General features: G+C 50.8%; 1 protein-coding gene across 1 annotated transcript; it reads right to left on the bottom strand.

The window, feature by feature from the left end:
- Positions 1-1,499: 1,499 nt before the first annotated feature.
- SPRY4 (sprouty RTK signaling antagonist 4) lies at positions 1,500-12,103 on the bottom strand. The gene is made up of 2 exons (XM_042906097.1): positions 11,913-12,103; positions 1,500-2,689 (listed from the first exon to the last, which is right to left on the bottom strand). The coding sequence occupies exon 2, from the start codon at positions 2,638-2,640 to the stop codon at positions 1,741-1,743; it is 900 nt and encodes a 299-aa protein (XP_042762031.1). The 5' UTR covers positions 2,641-2,689; positions 11,913-12,103; the 3' UTR covers positions 1,500-1,740.
- Positions 12,104-18,587: the final 6,484 nt, after the last annotated feature.

Raw genomic sequence — 18,587 nt, forward strand, 5'->3', positions numbered from 1 at the left:
AAATCATAAGATGTTACTACTAGTCTTCAAGAAGGAAAAAAAAAAAAAGTCCTAGAGAAGCAGTGGGTGCATGCCAATCACAGCTACCTGCCTCCTTGCCTCCATCCTGGAGGTGGTTCTGTTCCTACAGAACAAACTGGAAACGCTGTGCACGCTCTGCCTAACACGCTTCCAGTTTCACCTGGGGTAGCTTTTCCCACCCAGGCCACTTCCTCTCATGGGGGTGGGAGGACACACAAAATACCACACGAAGCAAAGACCCCCCACACAACAACTGGGGAGGAAGGACCAGACACAATATAGCTTTTGCATGCAACAAGTACCTACCCGCTGGACGTGCTGCGCTGAGTCCTTTAGCACCTTGAGAGAGAGAGAGTTGCTACGTCTTTGGGGGCTGTTGGGAGGGGGTGTTGTGGCCATGCACAGAAGCAGGGCTCAATCCCCCAAGGAGCCCCTGGAGAATCCCCACCCCCCCTTGCTTTCTTATTCCCCCGCCAGGGCTTCCTAGCACTAAAATAGACTCTTTTTTTGTCATCTGTCTATTTACATTAAAGATACAGACACATCACTGTACACAAAAGGCTATGACAGCAAGCAGCAGAATCAGAAGAGAAGGAACCCACACCCAGCTCGGCCCTACTGTTGCTCTGCCAATGGGAGGTGCTGTCTCTCTTCTTTGCTGTGAAAATCCTCTTCTTGGTGGGAAGGGGGATTGTGTTCCTTGAGGTTGCTCGCCCCCCAGATTTTGAAATCAGCCCTTCCTGGGGGTGGCCCAAAAGGAAGCCAAGTGTTTTATTATTATTTCTCTTTAAAACACCGTTATAGCATCTGGTTTAATTGTTCTATAAAAACATAACGACTGGATCCAGAGACCACAGTCTCAGACTCATTGGCAAAATGATATTTGGTCTCGCATGTGCCGCCCTGGCCTTCTCTACCCGTGAAATTTCTGGAAAGGATCTAGGTAGAGAGAACACGGGACGCATAGTGGCAGGTGAGTCTGTGACTCGGTAAGAACCGAAGGACGGTGTTACGAGCTGAACACCCCCAAGAGTTAGTGATGAAGCTGGAGGGGAGGAATGCACTGTGCAGTGGCTCCTAAGTCCATCTGTGGCTCCAGGGAGGCAGAGCGAGGAATGAGGCCTGGACTCCCTGGCTCTCAGGGGCTCCCAAGTATATACAACAGGGATCACCAGGGTCTTCTCCGCCTTCCCCAAGGCGTTGGGACAAACTGGGGTGGAGGGTAGGGGAGGAGAAGTATGAAAGTCAGGGCTCCAGGGGTCTTCTTCAAAGGTCCCCTGGTCACTCAGTAAATGATTCCTCCCAGGCAGCCAAAGAGAATGGAAGAGTAGGGGGAGAGGGGGAAGGAGGAGGAACTGGGAAGGCATTCAAGCAGCTGCAACTTCCGGATATGTGTCCACATCTGTGTTCCGTCTTCTGAAAAAGAACACCCCCCCTCCCCCCCGCTCCCCTGCCCCGCAGCCACACCACGCCCCTGCCACTGTCTGCCACAAAGTTCCGGGACCCTGAAAAACACCCAAAGTGCTTCTTCATCCTTTTGGGGAAGAAAGGGGGGGTGGTGGTGGTCTTCATTTCTTCAGAAGCTGAGGATGGGGAGTGGGGCAGACCAGCAAGGTCAGCCTCAGGACACTAAAACCTCTGGCCTCGCTGTGGTCTTCTCAGGTGTCAGAAGGGAACCGAGTTCCAGGGGTAGCAGCACGGGGGCTTCGACCCAAAGTGTCAGAAAGACTTGTCTGGTCTGCTGGCCTTGGCGTCGCCGGCGGCTGCCTTGCAGATGACGCTGTTCGTGTGCTTGCAGCGACAACCAGGGCGGCGCAGGCGGTCGTAGCCGCGCTGGGCCAGCTTCACGCAGCCGGTGGCGGGCAGGTAGCAGAGTAGGCACGGCAGCACCAGGGAGAGGGCGCCCATGAAGGACCAGCGGGCGCAGCAGTTTGAGCGGGAGCAGGAGCAGGGGTGGTCAGCGCAGGAGCCCTCGTCGTCCTCGTTGGTACAGTGGTAGAAGATGCCTTGCACCAGGCACATGCAGGTGCCGTAGTTGACCAGGGTCTGGGCTGAGCACAGGCACTCCTGGTTGCAGACCCAGCAGGAGGGCAGTGTCCGGGGTGATGCACACTCCTTGCACTTACACTTCCCACAGGCCTCGCACAGCAAGAAGTGCTTGTCCAGCTCCGGTGGGACTGCTGGGCCCTTGAGGTCCAGTGGCTTGCAGTGGATGGCCTTGGGCTGGATGCGCACAGCCCTGGGGGAGGCCTGGTCGGCCACGGGCGGTGGTGCCATGTGGTCTAAGAGACGCTGGTCAGAGGACGTGCTGCTGCTGCTGCTCACAGAGCTGGGGCGCCCGCTGAAGGAGATCCAGTGGTGGGTGACGTCCTGGTCACAGCGGGCCGGCGTCGGGGCCAGCTCTGGGGCCCCACCCCGGGTCCGCTTCGGGCCAATGGGGGGCACCAGGCCGGGGTTGTCTATGTAGTCATTCTCCACGTGGCTGGTCTTCATCTGGTCGATGGGGAGGATGGTGAGTGGGTGTTGGAGGCGGCCGTGGGGCATGCGGCTGTCAAGTAGGGGCTGGACCATGACTGAGCTGGGAGTCAAGGGGACGCTCTGTGGGATCGGGGGCTCCATGGGGCTGGAGAGGTCCTGGACTGTGCTGAGGAACAGGCTTCTAGGGGCCCTAGGTGGGAGGTGGGGAAAAGGAAGAGAGAGCGGATTCCAGGCATCAGTACTTGGCCTGTTAACACCCACACCCCCCATCAGGTCCTTGGGAGTCCAAATGAAATGGGAACCCGATTCCCTCAGGACTCTCCAGCATCCAGGCTTAGATGATTAATAATAACAATTAATAGTAAGTGGTAACAATAACACTTATTCAGCACTTAATGTGAGCCAGGCAGTCTCCTAAGCACCATATATATTATGTCATTGACTCTTCACAGTCCTGGACTCTTCACCCTAAAATGTGACTACTATTATTATGCCTTTTCTAGTTACAGAAAACTAATGTTCAAAGTAACTTGTCCAAAGGCACGCAAAACTATGAACAGAACTCGGCAGGAGTTCAAACCTAGCCCATCCGATCTCATTCTTGGAACTGTGAAATACGCTCCATTTTTTAGCGAGTCCAGTGGTTATACACACAGGCTCTGGAATCAGATTCAAGTTTGAATTCTCACCCCTGCCTAGCAGCGATGCTAGAAGTAAGGTTCTGTAACCTCTGTATCCTTACTTTTGTCATCTGTGAAATGGGTTCTTGTGAGAAGTAAATGAGAAAATGCATATCCAGTGCCTAGCATCTTGCCTGGCAGTAATCTGTCACTACCCCAGAGAGCAACAGTGTAGACTTCCTGAACACCAAAAGGACTTTGTGCCAAGCATCGTGCTGAGGATGTAATGACCAAGACAGATAGCCCCTGTGTGCTCCCATCGTGTATCAGCTGGGTAAACAAAACCCTTTATTCCAGATAGTCACAGAAGGAAGGGCTGCATATGATGCCTACACATCCAAGATATTAACTTATTACCAGCACTTCGAAGAGCAGCAACCTCCAGTGGCTAATAACCCCCGGCTAGGTGCACTTCTGACAACTTGGATGGGAAATCCTCTCGAGGGGCACTCACATCACCCATTTCCAAGTGCTGAGCCGAACATTCAGCCTAAATGCTATTTACTAGAATAGCTAAGCCAACTCTGGATCAGTTTCTAATTTCACCGAGAGAGTGCAATTTTAAGTTGGAATCTGGCCAGAGATTCAACTGCAGTGCCTGACACGGAACCCCAGGAAGTCACTTAAATCAAAGAGCGGAAACGGCTTGGTTCAAATTTAGAAAGTGCACATTGTTTTCTATTAGAAGTGCCATTTCCTTGCCTGCTGACCTTTACATTCGGAATTCGGCTGGAGATCAATTTAAAGAAATAGCAGCAGAAGGCCAAGACCTCTGCCCAAGGGGACCTGGTTTGGAATCCAAGAGAATTAGACTCTGGGAAGAGTCCACCAGGGGGTGGGGGTGTGAGACAGGACACGGTGTTGGGTAGAAGGGAAAGATAATGGTCTTTAAAAAAGGAACAGACCTTTGGATTAATGTGTTACAGGGTACGGTTTAGTAAATGCTTGTTCGCGATGCTAATAATGTTGTTTAGGAGAGCCGACCCTGCACTTCTGCTGTTAAGTTCATCTGGCCTCAAAGGGGATGCCTGAGAAGGTAGGTGGTGGATAGGTTTCCAATGCCACTTACCCCCCACCCCCGCCCCCCCCTTCCAAACTGGGTACGCGGTAGGCCCATCCCAATAGTCCAGTCACACCTTGCCTCAGGTGACTCATCCACATTTATCCATGTCTACAGTGAAGGGGAAAAGGCATTCAGGGCAACTCAATATTATGGTTCCCTACTTGGAAACAGTTCAAACAGTATCAGAAATGGTTAAATTGTTGGCAGAGGGCTTTTATAGATGCTTTCTAACCTGTCTAAAAGAAAGAGCTAGCTCTAGATGCAAAGTTCACGAAGTAGATAAAAGGGAACTTATCCACAGGGTTCTCATCTGTATATCCTCTACACTGCAAATGCAGAAAAGCATGAAGTCTTTTCTATAAGGTTCAGTGTTCAGTCAACGGATATTTCCCATTTGCACAGGGCCATGTACTATTGGCTTTGCTCCCGTGGCCCTACCTACTTAAAAGATGCTGGGATTTCTGTGTTTTTCTCATGTTGGAGAAAGTCTGCCTAATGGCAACACTTGCCTGCTGTCTCCACATTCCCTTCAGATGTAGGGGGAGTGAGCATCTTCTTCAAATGGGAGACTTTCCTGTGGCAGAGTTAGCCTTAAGTGTCTGGCGGGTCTGCCACCAAGAATGGTCATTTCCCAAGGCAGCCTCCTGTGGGGAGCCCTGTGGTCAAGGCTGGATCGGGGGTGGGGATGTCAAATAAGCATCTCTGGCACAGTTTTTCCAAGGATCAGGCCAACCACCCAGCAGAGTCCACTTATTCTTTGCAGGGGTTCCATAGCCTTGCTTCTAGCAATGGGTTTGGGGTTGACAGAAGAGGGTTAGGAGACCCTGGGTCCACACCATAGGGACTTTGCCTGGAGGAAAAGGTGTGACTGAGCATAAGAATGGAAAATGTTGACAGAGGCACAGGAGAAGGATCTCTGGTGCCAGCCAAGAGGTGCTGCAGCCAGAACCCCTTATGACAAAGCACAATTTCCCTTATTCCAGAAGCTCAGGTCATGAATACCCAGGGTCCTGCCAACAAAACTGTCAGTGGCAGTTTGAAGGCTGTGTTGTCCCATGTAGTTGGGCTTTTTGTCTCTTAGGTCTGGGGGCTGGGACTTGCCATGCTGTTGGAAAAAGTAAGGGAAAAGAAGATTATCCACTCCTCTTTCTCCAGTTCTATTCCTGGGGCTCTTAAAAACAGCCACATTTTTCTGTGGATAAAGCAAAAGGCATGGGCAATGCTCAGGGATTTTGATAGGCCCTGGAATCAGAAGGCAGATTAATGGAAAAGTCCCACCAGGATGCCAGGGTGGGCGCAGCACCTGCAGGCAATGGGGATATTGGCATTCGCGGGCTCCCATCACCCTCCAGAGGTAGCTGTCAACATCTGGGCCTGTAGTTGGGGCCAGACATGGGGTTGGGAGCTCAGTCCACGATGACTCAGCTCTCTTGGGACATGCTGCATCCAAGATGGCTCCAGCAGGCATACTCCAAAATGCATCTTCCCTATCACAACTCTGATGTCGGATTCCTTCCGGACACCAGCTCAGCAAAAAAACAGTGGCTGGCTCAGAGTTGTACTGCTCAAAAACCTCCTCAGGCCTCACTGCCTCCTCACCTCCCCATTAGCAGGGACTTCCACAGGAGGGTTGAATTCATTTGGCTGACAAAGAAAAACTACTTCCCGGGCAGCCTGTTTGATAACCCCTCAGCATAGCTAAATGAAGTCTCAAAAAAAAAAAAAACCAAAACAAAACAAAACAAAAAAACCCCCAAAAAACCCAACCCTCAGTTGGTTTAGAAGATCAAGCTCTACTCACTGGGACACACCCATCCTCCAGTCTAAGCAATGCTGACGGAACTTAAGTGCAGTTTAATATGTACTCTCTGCTTCCCCTGCAAGGAAGGAAGAGATTTATAATATAAATAGGAGAGAGGAGGCTTTGCCTCATTTAGGCTCTTTGGAAGACTGATGGCCAATTTGGAAGACTGTGGACAGAGAAACAAAGCCAGCACTCCACTTAGGCAGAGAAGCACCTCTATCAAGTTTTAGGTGGCATTATTATGGATTAGCATGAGGAAACTTTTACCTCCACTCACAACTTCTCATAATAAATAATAATAATTGTGGAAAGAGCGGATATTTATGAACATACCTTCATGTCAGGCTCTCTGCGCTAAGCCCTCAGTGATTTTCTCATTTAATCCTCACACCATCACCTTGGAGGATAACACCCATTTCGCAAGGAAGAAATGAAGAATAACACTGGTAGGTGATGACGGCAAGATTCGAACCCACACAGGGAGAGGCTCCAGAGCCTGCAATGTCAGCCCCACAGCCCTGACCAACAGTCAGGGCTAGGTATTCATGTGAAGACAGGAAAGCACCAGTCACTTTCACAGCTGTGAATTCTACTAGTCCGTCTCCCCCTTCCCCCTGCCCAGTCTGGCCACTAGCCCTTCGGGAGCCTCATCAGGCCATCCGCGGGCTCTTAACCAAGCCAGCAGGGAAATGAAGCCAGACAGGGGTTACATCAGATGAGCCCCTAGTTCAGGGAATTGTCACTGTTCAGAGTGGAGGCTGGGGGTTTGAAATCTGTCATTACAGGAAGGCTCAGGGCTCAAGTTACCTTCGTTTCCACTTCAGTTTTCTCTGCCGTCTCATACACCGCTACTTTACTAAGTGTGTTCATTTTTATTTTTCGTAGAGTCAGATGGGTCTCACCACAAAGTCCCTAAAAGGAAGCCCTGGAATGGGAGGGAATCCCCTCTCCTTCCTCGTACACAGTTGAACTTAAATTAAGGGTCTCTAGGGCACTTTCTCGGATGGGGCTTATTGGTCCAGGTCTGTGCGGAAGGGAAGAAATAAGAGGAAGCCAGAAGAGAGTCCTAGAATACTGAATCAGCAGGATATGGAAAAGCCCAGAGCACAAGGTCCTGTCTTTGCCACTTGGTGGTCTGTGGCGTTTGTACCTGTGGGAGGGGCTGAGCGTCAGGATGCAGACCTTGCAAAGCAGGCTGGCTGAAAAGAATTAAGTGGCGTTTTAAATGCCCACGCCACCCTTGACTTACCCTGGGAAGAGGAGTTGGGAAATACTTGGAAAACCTGACAGTTGTGCTTTGAAAACTATAGGTCAGCAAATGACAGACTGGCAAGAGGCTCTGAATGAATGGGCAATTTCTGCACCATTCAGTCTCGGTAGGTTCTCCCGGCGAAGGCTATTTAACCCTTTATCAGTTCAGAAGAAAAGGTCTCTAGGCTGCAGGGAGCCCGCCCACCACTACCACTTAGTTCTTTGTGACAACATCCCAGTTTAGTTAATTAAACTCCAATCAAATAATGACTTACTGCTTCAAAAAGACTTTAAAAGGTGTTTTTGGGGGGTGGTGGTGGTGTGTGTGGTATAAGGAAAGCCAGGGACCTGCCTTCCCTGTACCCCACTGAGGAAGACAGTCTCTGCATCTCTGAGAACTGCCCCTGTGGGAAAACAAAGCACTTCCGCAGTTGGATTTGTCCGAGAACCTTGCTGCTCTCCCATCCCTCTCGGGCACCGGGCACCAGCACTAAGGAGCTCACCTCTAGCCATAAACCGTTAGAGATCACAAGAGAAAACAGCTGCTTTTCATCCCTTTGTCTCAGCACCAGCTAGCAGTTCCCAACCCTCTTCTCTTTCTTGTCCACAGCGAGTCAGCTAGCACCAAAGGCCAGCACAGGGATGAGCTGGAAAGTGTCCTGCTATACTAGGCTCTGGGCTGTCCTAGGTGGCTTCAAATGTTGGTTTCACTGTATATTAATATTAACCCCATAATCCTTGTCTGCTCATATTCCTTTAAAGAGGTAATAGAAGGCAAGAGTGAGGAAAGAATGGGGCTAGAAGCAGCCTGTTAGCCATCGGCACAGTTTGGGAACTCCTGGCCCACGTCGAAGTTTGGAGGGGACCAGAAACCTAGACCCCAAGGGAAGGCCCCCTTCTCCCGGGCACCAAGATCATTTGTCTTGCCATCCTCCACCATCGATTTCTAATAATAGACTCTAAAAATAGGCTTTAGCTTACTCCTGGGATGGGGCAGGAGATGACTATCCCCTTCTCCCATCCAGAAAAAGACTACTGGACAAGGGAAACCACTCTTCTGCAAATGGCCACCTGCCCCAGAAGGGCCCCTTCCCTCCTCCACTAGATCCAGCACATCTGTGCTCCTCCCCCAGTGCCCTTGCTTCCTCCACGGACTGTCCTTGGAAAGAACAATCATGATCACAGCTGAATGGTGGAGCCTCTTAAACACAGCCACATGTCCCGGATACATCCCCAGCCTTGTCAGCTGTCCGGATCTACAGGGTGGCCCCAGACCCTTGAGAGCCAAGAATACCCCATCTCTTACATCATGCAACACCCCACACCTCCTGTGTAGGATGTGGCTCCCTTACAACCAGCTCCTCATCCTAGGTGCCCAGTAGTGATAAGCAGCGCAGCCCAGCCCCCTGGGGAAGTTTCTTCTCCTCCTACTCTGCAGATGGAGAGACCAAGGCCCAAGGTAGCAGGTTTTCTAGCCAGTCATCTGCTCCCACCTGGCTGCTAGCTTAGTCTGGAAGGACTAATACACTTCTGTATGTTGCTTTTCATCACCTCTTCCTCTGGCTCTTTTGAAAGAGCAAAATTGCCCAGTAGGGCACTGCTTTCCCTTCTATCAGGGAGATCCAGGTTGGCCAGGAGATGGAAGCTTTTCACTCTTGCCCTCCCTCCACCCCCCCCCCCCCCCCCACTTAAGAACACTTTGTCTACATCCCATCTCCAACATTTTCAACTATATCCCTAAATTCAGAGGTTTGTGCAAGAATCCTCTCAGTGTTCCTCACAAAGGAACTTCCAAATCGTTAGCGGTGAGATGACAGGCACCCTGGATTCAGAACCACATTAAATACCTTAACTCTCTAAGAGCACAACTTCTCTAATAAAAGAAAGGGGGCTCCTTCTCAAGTTTCCTTGTTCCAAATAAGGAGTCCTACCCAAAAGGATGTCCTGAGGAAAGAAAAATGCCTCAGGGGGCCCTACACTGGGGAGTAGAGGTCGCACCAAGGGACTTAGCATCAGAATTGGAAGAAAGTCCCTACGTGTTCTCCCAAAGTATTAAGCAGAGTAAAACACCTCAGGGGCCACTTCTTGAGGCGTTAATGGATGTCTTTTCCTCCCTTTATTTTTAAATCACTCACTTTTAAATTTTGCTTTGAATGCCTGCCTTCATTTGTTATTCAAGTCAGCCAAACCTCTGGGCAGAGGCTACCCGAGTGGGGGATGGGGATGGGTAGGTAAAGAATATGAACTGGACAGAGGGTGAAATTCCAAAGAGCCCCATCTCGCCATCTATTCTGGAAGCATTAAAACAAAAAGGACATCTGTGAGCTCCAAATGATCCCCGTCCCCCAGTTTCTGTCCTGCTTTAGCTAGGAATCGTTCTTGTCTATGTTCTGTCTCCTCCCACCAAGCCCAACCAAAACTTTAGAAGTGTTGCCATTTCAAAATGATGGCAATCTGGAAAAGGTCAGGGGAACGAGAAGGATTTCCACTTTACAAAAAGGGGAAGGACTCCTGGGTTCAGAATCTAAAAAAGGAAAATAACTAAGAGATGTCTATGAAAAGTCTTCCTCACTTTAACTGACAAACATTTGTCCATCAAGGAGATTTCAGAAATCTGCCATCAAAATGCCCCCTCCCTACCAGGTACTGGGCAAATGCATCTCAGTTGGTCAGTGTGTGCACTGCTCACATTAATGGATTTGCCTGAAGCCTGCTGGCAAGGGAGGTTGCTCCCAAGGGCTGGCAAAGGGAGGAAACTCCATTTCACACTGGACAGGTCTACATCTTTCCCACCCTTCTGCTGAGACTGAGAGCTAAAGGGGTCAACTGCAGCCCTCCCTTTCCTAGTCCACCCCACACCCACAAACTAAAGTAAAAACTGAAAATTCCAGATGTTTATGCTCCATTCGTGTGAAGATCCAGAGAACTCTAAACATTGTGAAATCACCAGTGCAGTATTGGGTAGGGCGTCAGGCCAGACTGAGCTTTATTAAGAGATTGATAACGCCATATTTCCTCAATACTCTAGGCCTTCACCTTCCAGCTTTGTATCCCCCAGAGGCTCGTCAGAAAGACTGGAGAGCCTTGGTCAGCTCCCACCCCTCTCCAACTGGAGACAATCACACCACTGATTTGGAGGCATTCGGAAGGTGGGGGTTCCCACTGGATCTGGGTACCCCACTGAACCCACACTTTTCCTTTCAGCACTAACCATGTTTGGAGGGATCCTCGGAACCTCAGTGTGCCAGAGCACAGCCTCCTGCCCTCACCCAGACTTGGCAATATGGATGCCCATCCATAGCTGCTAAATGAGGCAGCCAGCAGCTCTCCCCTCTCCTCACCATCCAGCCCCTCCAGCCCAGTTTCCTTCAACGCCCAAGGCTCAGCCTTCAAGCTGTGCAACCATTTTCGCTTCTCTTGCCTTCTCTGCCCACAACCCCCAGCCCCAATCAAAGAGAATTGGGAAATCGCCTTCTTGCACAAGAGTAGCTACTGTCTAAATGCCTTTTGATCGTCTGCATGGAGGGGGAACTGGGCACAGCTCTGGCCCCAGTGATGAAGCCAAGCTTCAGCAACCCTACTGCCCAAACCCGCCTTTCCCCCCCCCCCCGCCCCCTTCTGTGCCCCTGTGGCCTTGGAGATTCGGAATTTTCAGAACGTACCGTCTGTATCTTCCTCTCTTCTCGGTGATGTCAAGCCTGGTACCACCAAGAAGGAAGGAGGGAAAGCGGGAGCCTTATCTCTCCTACGCACGCAACCTCTTCCTCCAGCTCCCACACGCCCGGCGTTATGTAAACGCACCTTCAGCCCCCACCACAGCCCCAGCGCGGCCCGGCCCCAGGGCCTGGCACAGCTCGGTGCCCCGAGAAGGGAGGCACGAGGAGGCCGAGGTGCCTCTGGCCCTGCAGAGGCCGGGAAACGGAAAGGCAACTGCAAGGCAGTTGCACAGCATAAAATGCAGCAGCAGAGCAAAGGTCAGACGGCGAGGAACCGCCTCGCCAAAGAGAGGGAGCAGAAATGCCCAGTCCCGGGCCAACCCCGTGCTGACCATCGGAGGGGGAGGCAGAAGGGTAGAAAACCCAGTCCGTCACGGCTCCGACGGGAGAAGAAAAACCTACGTCGAGCATAGGCCGCTGCAGTGGGCTGGGAAGATCTGGGCAGAGCTGGCACCGTGGGCACGGAGCCCGGGGTGGGCAAGCCGCCCAGGGCAAGAGCGCCCGCCGGACCCAAGAGGTGGCTCCTGACCGAGCCCAGAGCCTCCTGTTCCAGCGCTCGAGGCGGGTGGTGGCAGGAGGAGGGAAGAAACCAGGCCAGAGGCAAACTCCCGGGACACGCACGGGGCTTCCTGAATCGCAGAGTGGAGAAGCCGGGCTTGGCAATGCCCCGGGGTCGGAAACTCCGGTGCCAGGCTGTGAACACCCCCGGCGCCGTGCCGGCCCAGCCGAGGGCGTCAGGGAGCTGCGGCACACCGCAGTGGCTCAAGGAGGCGCAGGGAGAGGAAAGGAACACTGAGGCGCGCCTAGAAATAGCGCACCATTTGCCCCAGCCGAAGGGGAGGTCGCGTCGCGGCTCAGAGGGGGGCAGTTTCGGATCCCGAAACCGGCCAGGGACTTACTTTGAGGAGCCGCAGAGCCATAAGCATTGCTCCACGCCTGTATAAATCTCCGAACCCGGGCGGGTCAGACGCTGCTGTCCTCGCAGACGTCGGCGGGAGAAACCGATAGGGCTCCTTGCGCTCCGCAGCGCCAGCTCCGCGCTGTCAGCTCCTCTCGCTGCCTCCGCGGCGGTGTTGCAACCACTGCCTGGGAAAATGGCTTTTTTATGAATGGGAGGGAAGGGAGCTCCAGTGCGCACGCGCCCCGTTCGCGATTCTATGAATGGGTGGGCACAAGAGACCCCGCGCGCGCATGCGCCGCGCTCCTTTTTTTATGAATGGGGGGCCGGAAAAGGACTTAACCCCTGATTGCTGGGGCTGACTCTAGCTCCTCTGAGGCCGTCGTTCTTTTACAAAAAGGGGTGGAGGTTGTTGTTGCCCTTTTTTTTTTTTTTTTTTTAATGAATGGAGGGCGGCGGCGACTGCTGCAGCTGGCTCAGCTGCGCGGGCTGTACCCCCTCCCAGCCTGCGAGAGGAGGTAAAGGCCACCTTCACGCCACTGCGGGCCTGGGCAGGAACCGTCAGTGTCGTTGGGGGGCGGGGGGCACTGAGGCCTCTGAATCCTGGGCGGAGAGCCGGGTGGGGAGGACACACCTAGATCTTGGGATCTCGAACTGCCGCAGGCTGTCGCGGGGCGTGGTGGGGGGGGGGTGTTGGCGGGAGACGGGAAGACCCCTGCTGTGGCCCTTTTTCTAACCTAGGGGCGTCGGGTGGGGGGAGGGGTCTTGAAACTACGCTTACCAAAAATTAAAATGTCAAATGTCCGTAGCACTGAAGGGCATAGTGGGGGTTGCTTGAGTGCATCTGGTTCCATTACTAAGTCTGAGTCTCCCTTGAGTGAGTGCAGACCATCCCACCCCCCACCCCACCATTTCTTGGGCGTGGACAGCGACAAGACAGAGACCTCTTCCTTTTCCAGTACCCTCCCCCGACCGACGCTGGCTACTCAACTAGAGGAGACCAGGCTCTCGCCTTGCAGTGCACGCCCTCCATGCCCCAGTGTATTGTCCGCAGTGCCCTGGCGCCTGCCCGCCCTTGGCTGCCCTCACTAGCTGCTTCACTCTCCACCCCCGTGCCTTTTCCAACCCTGAGGAGCCTATGTCCACCGAAGGCTATGGCCCCTTCCTCCAGTAGGAGCCTTTTCTCCATCATCCCCATCAGCGCCCTTCCGGGGAAGCGGGAACAGCCGAGAATTGGCCAGGTGGATGGGTGGAGTCGGCAGAGCCGAGGATGCTGCCGGAGTAGCCATGGGATTAAATAACAACAGGGTTCTTGAGCCGCAGAGGAAATGGAAATGGCCGGGGGTCCTTTCTTTGCAGTTAACGACGCTGATGGGGTTATCCCATCAGTCTAGGCCGTTGAAAAGAAAAGCTCCAGCCTTTAGGCCTGACTCTGTGAAGGCGAGGAGCCCTCACAACAGCCTCAGGCCCAGCTCCGCCCAGGAAAGGAGGATGCTGTAGCCTGGGGGGGCACGGAGGGGGAAGTGCAGCGTTGGGGGTGGCTTTGATACAGGGATGTGAGCTGGGCCAGGGCCTGAATCCCCCTGTTTCTCTTGCTGGTGTTCTGGCTTCACTGCCAGAGGTTGTGAGCTGTCCTTTTTCTTTCTACGCCACCAAAGGACTGTGCTTGGCTGTTGTCAAAAGAGCCAATGAAAGGCTCCCAGTCCAGGCCAGAAATCTGGCCTGGGGCTGGGGCTGGGACTGGGGCTGGGGCTCAGGAGACTGGCTGCAGAGGGACATTTTGCAAACCCAGAGTAGAACTCAAGGTTACAGAGTCCCAGTCTAAAATGCCTTCTCACTACTCAGATGTAGCTTTTCAGTGTGATTTACTTAACTCAGCTCCTGGGAGCAGAGCTCCCCCTCGCCTAGGAGACCTCAGTCTTTGAGGGCCAAGACCTTACTTAAAGTCAAAAGAAAAACTCTTTACTACGGCAGTAGAGACTATTACAGTTGTTGAGGATTTCTCTTTGCAGGTATTGAAGTTCAGTGTCATTATTACCATTTGTCAGATGTAGGAATTGAGGCCAAGCGTCCTTTACCTGCTCAGTGGAAGATCTAGTGAATATAGTGCTGATTTTCCAGATCTTTGCAACCTAGCTCTCCCTACTTTGCTACCACCCCTTCTCAGCATCACAAACATAAAAACCTGGTGTTTTGTTAAGTCATTTAAGCACACTAAACAAGGAGAGTTGGAGCAGTAATTTTGCAGCCAGTGATCTCTCTGGGATTTGCTTGAACAATTAAAAGGATGGCAGTAAATACATCCTTTCTAAACCATCAAAGGAAAGCAAGATGGTGGTAGTAGTTTGGGTTTGCTGTCCTCTTTCCTTTCTTTAGGGGATTTAGCCAAGAGACAGACGGGGTTCCATTCCTGATCTTTTCCCAGCTTTCCTGAAGCATGAGGTGAAGAAAGCACAGCTTTGGTGGGATGGTGAGAAGAAGGAGGAGCCCCCAGCCCTGGCCTGGGAGGAGCCTCTGATGTGTAAGTAGAGTGTGATCCCAGAGTGTCTGGGAGGTAAGTGATGGTTATATTCTGCTCCTATTTGGAACCTAAAGAGAGGTTTGGGGCATTTTCTGAGAAATGCATGTATGTATGTATGTATGTATGTATGTATGTATTCATTCATTCATTCATTCACATTTCATTCTGTGTAAGAGTCCATCCTGACTCTGAGGACTCAGTGGTGAGAAACAGTGTTCCCTGCCCTTGTGAAGCTCACAACCTTTTGATGAGACAGACAGACCATGCAATTTGAGGCTGTGATAAGTGCCAGGAGGGGGTCTGACTTGAGACCTGAAATCTGAGAATGGGTGAGCCTGAGGGAGGTTGAGGGAGCCTGGTTGGAAGCCCTGTGGGGGGAAAGGGCCTGACGTGGAAGTGCTGATGGTAGGGCTCTGTGGCCACAGCTTGGCAAGTAAGGTGGAAGTTGGCCTGGTGAGGAGTTCAGATATTATCCTCTTAAGGGTTTTAAGCAGGGTCGTGACACATTCTAGCTTGTGTTCTAAACCTCTGTAGCAGCCCAGAGGCCCGTGGCCTGGGGGTGAGGGGACAGAGTGAATGGTGACAGGGAGATGCAAAATGTTTGCTCCCCTGATGGGCTGAAGGTGCCATATTTGTTCTTTTGGGTTAGGTGGACAGTAGGCCTGTGCTTTTTTTTTTCTCTTCTGCTTCATCTGACTTTGTTTATTCCAAAGCTGCTGTCTCCTGCCCAGGTATAACTTTTCTGCTAGAGGCAAATCCTAACGGCCCTGCATTCCTGCCTGTGCTAATTATAGTTCTATCACCCCAACCTCAACGTAAACATCTTTACCCCTACCAGATCATGGCCAGGGAGTGGGTTCACTTCTGGGCTTGGCTGTCTTGTTAAGCCCCTAGCCTTGCCAGGACCTGGAGCAGTTAGTGGGAGTTAGGAGAGGCAGGAATTCCAATTCACTGACAGACATTCATGGAGCACTTACTGTGTGCCATGCGGGTGCACGGTGTGTTTTCCTATGTACTGCTCCTTTAAAAAGCTCTATGCTGAATCGTAGCCTTTCTCTTTGTCAGATAAGAAGTCAGAGGCTATGTCTTAATTATTTATTAATTCCACCAAAAATTTTTATGCACTCCCTGTGTGTCAGGCACAGTGCCAGGTGTGGGGTTATCCTGAGAAAAAAAGATAGATACAATTTTTGCCTTTATAGAACTTTCAGTCAGGGGTGAGGTGGGTGGGGGGGTAGGATGTGCTTTCCCCCTGTTACCTTCATCAGCGCCCTCATTCATTTCTGTATTCACTTCACAGTTTTCAACCTTACATAAAGTACTAAGCAGTGGAAGCCAAGCCCCCCAGCCTAAACAGATTACCTGCCCCCCACTTGTAATCAAGTAGGGGAGATGAGACATTAAACAGATAATTGATCAAAGACTGATTTAATTACAGTGATGTGACAGAGAGTGCAGAGAGCAAAGTAGGGGGACACAGCCTGGGGGCCCTGGGGAAAGCTTCCCTGCGGTTCCGATCTGCAGAATGCAACCTCAGCCAAGCTGGTCTCAGTGGCAGAAAGCTCAGAAGTAGAAAGGGGTCTTGAGGAGTGTTCGAGGATGTGTCAGACCTGAGTTAGAGCTCTCTTCTGGCTTAGCTCCTAGGCTTTCTGGCTCCGTGTGTTCATTGGTTTCAGCTTTGAAGGCCGGAGACCTTGAAAGATACATGTGCAGACATGGAGCACGGATTGCTGAAGTCCTCTCCTACCCTTATAAGCTCCATAGCCTTGGACAGGTTCTCCAAACTTTGGATACCTCAGTGTCCTCCTCTGTAATATGAAAACTACTAGGTACACTCACCACAAAGGGTTCACTGGAACCTGAATGGAAAAATGTACACAAATAACTTAGAACAGCATCTGGCGAATTCTAAGTGCAAAGCATACATTTAGATGATTCTTCAACACACCCGGCCGTGTTCATGCAAGGAATGAGTTAGAATTTTAAGAGGAGTCCATTTATGTGGGCTATTCCAAACTTTGGAAAGAGAAGGCTAACCTAAACTGTAAACAAAGTTTTCATTGCTGATAAATAGTTAAAACAGTAATACTGTGGCCGTCATTGTTACGTTAACTAGTACAATTTTTTTTTTTTTTAATTTTTTAAACGTTTATTTATTTTCGAGACAGAGAGAGACAGAGCATGAACGGGGGAGGGTCAGAGAGAGAGGGAGACACAGACTCCGAAACAGGCCCCAGGCTCCGAGCTATCAGCACAGAGCCCGACGCGGGGCTCGAACCCACGGACCGTGAGATCATGACCTGAGCTGAAGTCGGCAGCTCAACTGACTGAGCCACCCAGGCGCCCCTAATTAGTACAATTTTTGCAGGACAAACGTTAAGCTAGATTCAGCTGTGTGGCTGGGTATTTTAAATAGTTCATCAGAGAGTTGATTTGAACCCTGGCCAATATAGATTCTTGAATTTTGGCGATAGAACACGTGTTACCAGTATAATGCTGAAAGTATGCTGAGTAATGATTCTGTTGTATCAGTAGGGGGAAGGGGTACTAAGCACTTGGTGACTTTGCATTATTCACAGTCTCTTCAAGACTCTATTGTAAAGAGGGCATAGCCCTAGCATCTGCTTCAGAGGGTTGTTATGAGCAATAAGGGAGGGAAGTATGTTTTTCAAGTAACTTAGCTCAGAACCAAGTGCACAGCTATTTTTGTGGTCCTCTACTTGATCTGTGTAACAGGATATTTTAAAGGTTTTAACTTGGTTATGGTAACACAGGTCACTGGCTTCCTTTGCCCCAGTTTTCCTCAAAGATCCTTGGTTTTCACTCTTTGCCGAACAGGGCTATAGAATGGTATGCAAAAGAAGGATTCCACAAGACCTCACATAATTCAAGAATAATTTCCTCATAGGTGTGACGGTGAAGTCAGATTTGCACGGTATCAGTTTGGACTTCTGAGTCAAGATTTTTGTGAATATATTTATACGGCACGGTTCAGATTTGCCTTAGTTCAAGTTCACATAAAATGCAAGTGCCCTGTTTATTTCAGGTGTGGGAGCTACCTCCAGAGCAACCACTGAAAGAAGGAAAAAATGCCAGAAATAGCCCCCTTGGTCCTTTTTTGCAAATCACAGAAATCCCCTAGTAACTTGAAAAATCAGGTGGTAGAGTAGTTGGCAAATTCTGGCTTTAGGGACAGACAGACTTAGACTATGCCCAAAGTAATGCCACTTAATTGTTGATGGATCTCAGGTGAGTTACTGGTCCTTTTTAAAAAAAATTTTAATGTTTACTTATTTTGAGAGAGAATGAGAGAGAATAGAGTGGGGGAGGGGCAGAGAGAGAGGGAGACAGAGAATCTCAAGCGTGCTCTCACTGTCAGTGTGAAACCCCATGTGGGGCACGAACGCAAAAACAGTGAGATCATAACCCAAGCCAAAATTAAAAGTCAGACACTTAACTGACTGAGCCACCCAGGTGCCCTGAGTTACTGATTCTTTAGATCCTCAAATAATGGGCATGATGATTTATTCCTACTCCATAGGATGGTTCAGTAAATACCTCATAAATGTCTGTATCCTTCACACAACAGAATGGGGACCCTGGGAGAAACACAGGGATGAGGAATGGATGTCTACACCCCGGGGATCAGCAACTTTCCAGAGGCCTGATCTTGCTTCATGAGGGAGATGGGGGCGTTGCCCTTCTTCCTGACTTGACAGTTGTACTTTGGGCCACTTTTTTCTCCCCTGACCTCCATTTATGCCACTTCATTTGCTCATTTATTCACTTGCACATTCATTCATTCAACCAATATTTAAGCACCTTCTAGGTACCAGGTGCCATGCCAGCCCCCAAGGATACAACAGTAAATACATTCTAGGAATCCCCTGTTCTCCTAGGGCTTAGTGTAATGATGGGAACAGATAATAAAAAGTAAACACCCAAAAAATAACAATTTCAGATGTTGGTGAAATCTACAAAGGGAATAATAGGGGGAGGTGACAGCGAATGGGGGACTGAGCTGGTCCCTTTAGGGAGGTCGGGGAAAGCCTCTCTAGGCAATCTGAAGGCTGAAGAGCAGGAGCCATGGAAAGGCCCAGGAAGGAGGGCACAGTGAGCACACAGGCTAGGGCCAGCAAGGGCTGGCATGTTCCA

This window comes from Panthera leo, chromosome A1 (genome assembly GCF_018350215.1).
Source record: "Panthera leo isolate Ple1 chromosome A1, P.leo_Ple1_pat1.1, whole genome shotgun sequence".
Classification (NCBI taxonomy): domain Eukaryota; kingdom Metazoa; phylum Chordata; class Mammalia; order Carnivora; family Felidae; genus Panthera; species Panthera leo.

Coding starts and splice junctions, on each gene's coding strand:
- SPRY4 (XM_042906097.1), bottom strand. CDS start 2,640: ATGGAGCCCCCGATCCCACAGAGCGTCCCCTTGACTCCCAGCTCAGTC.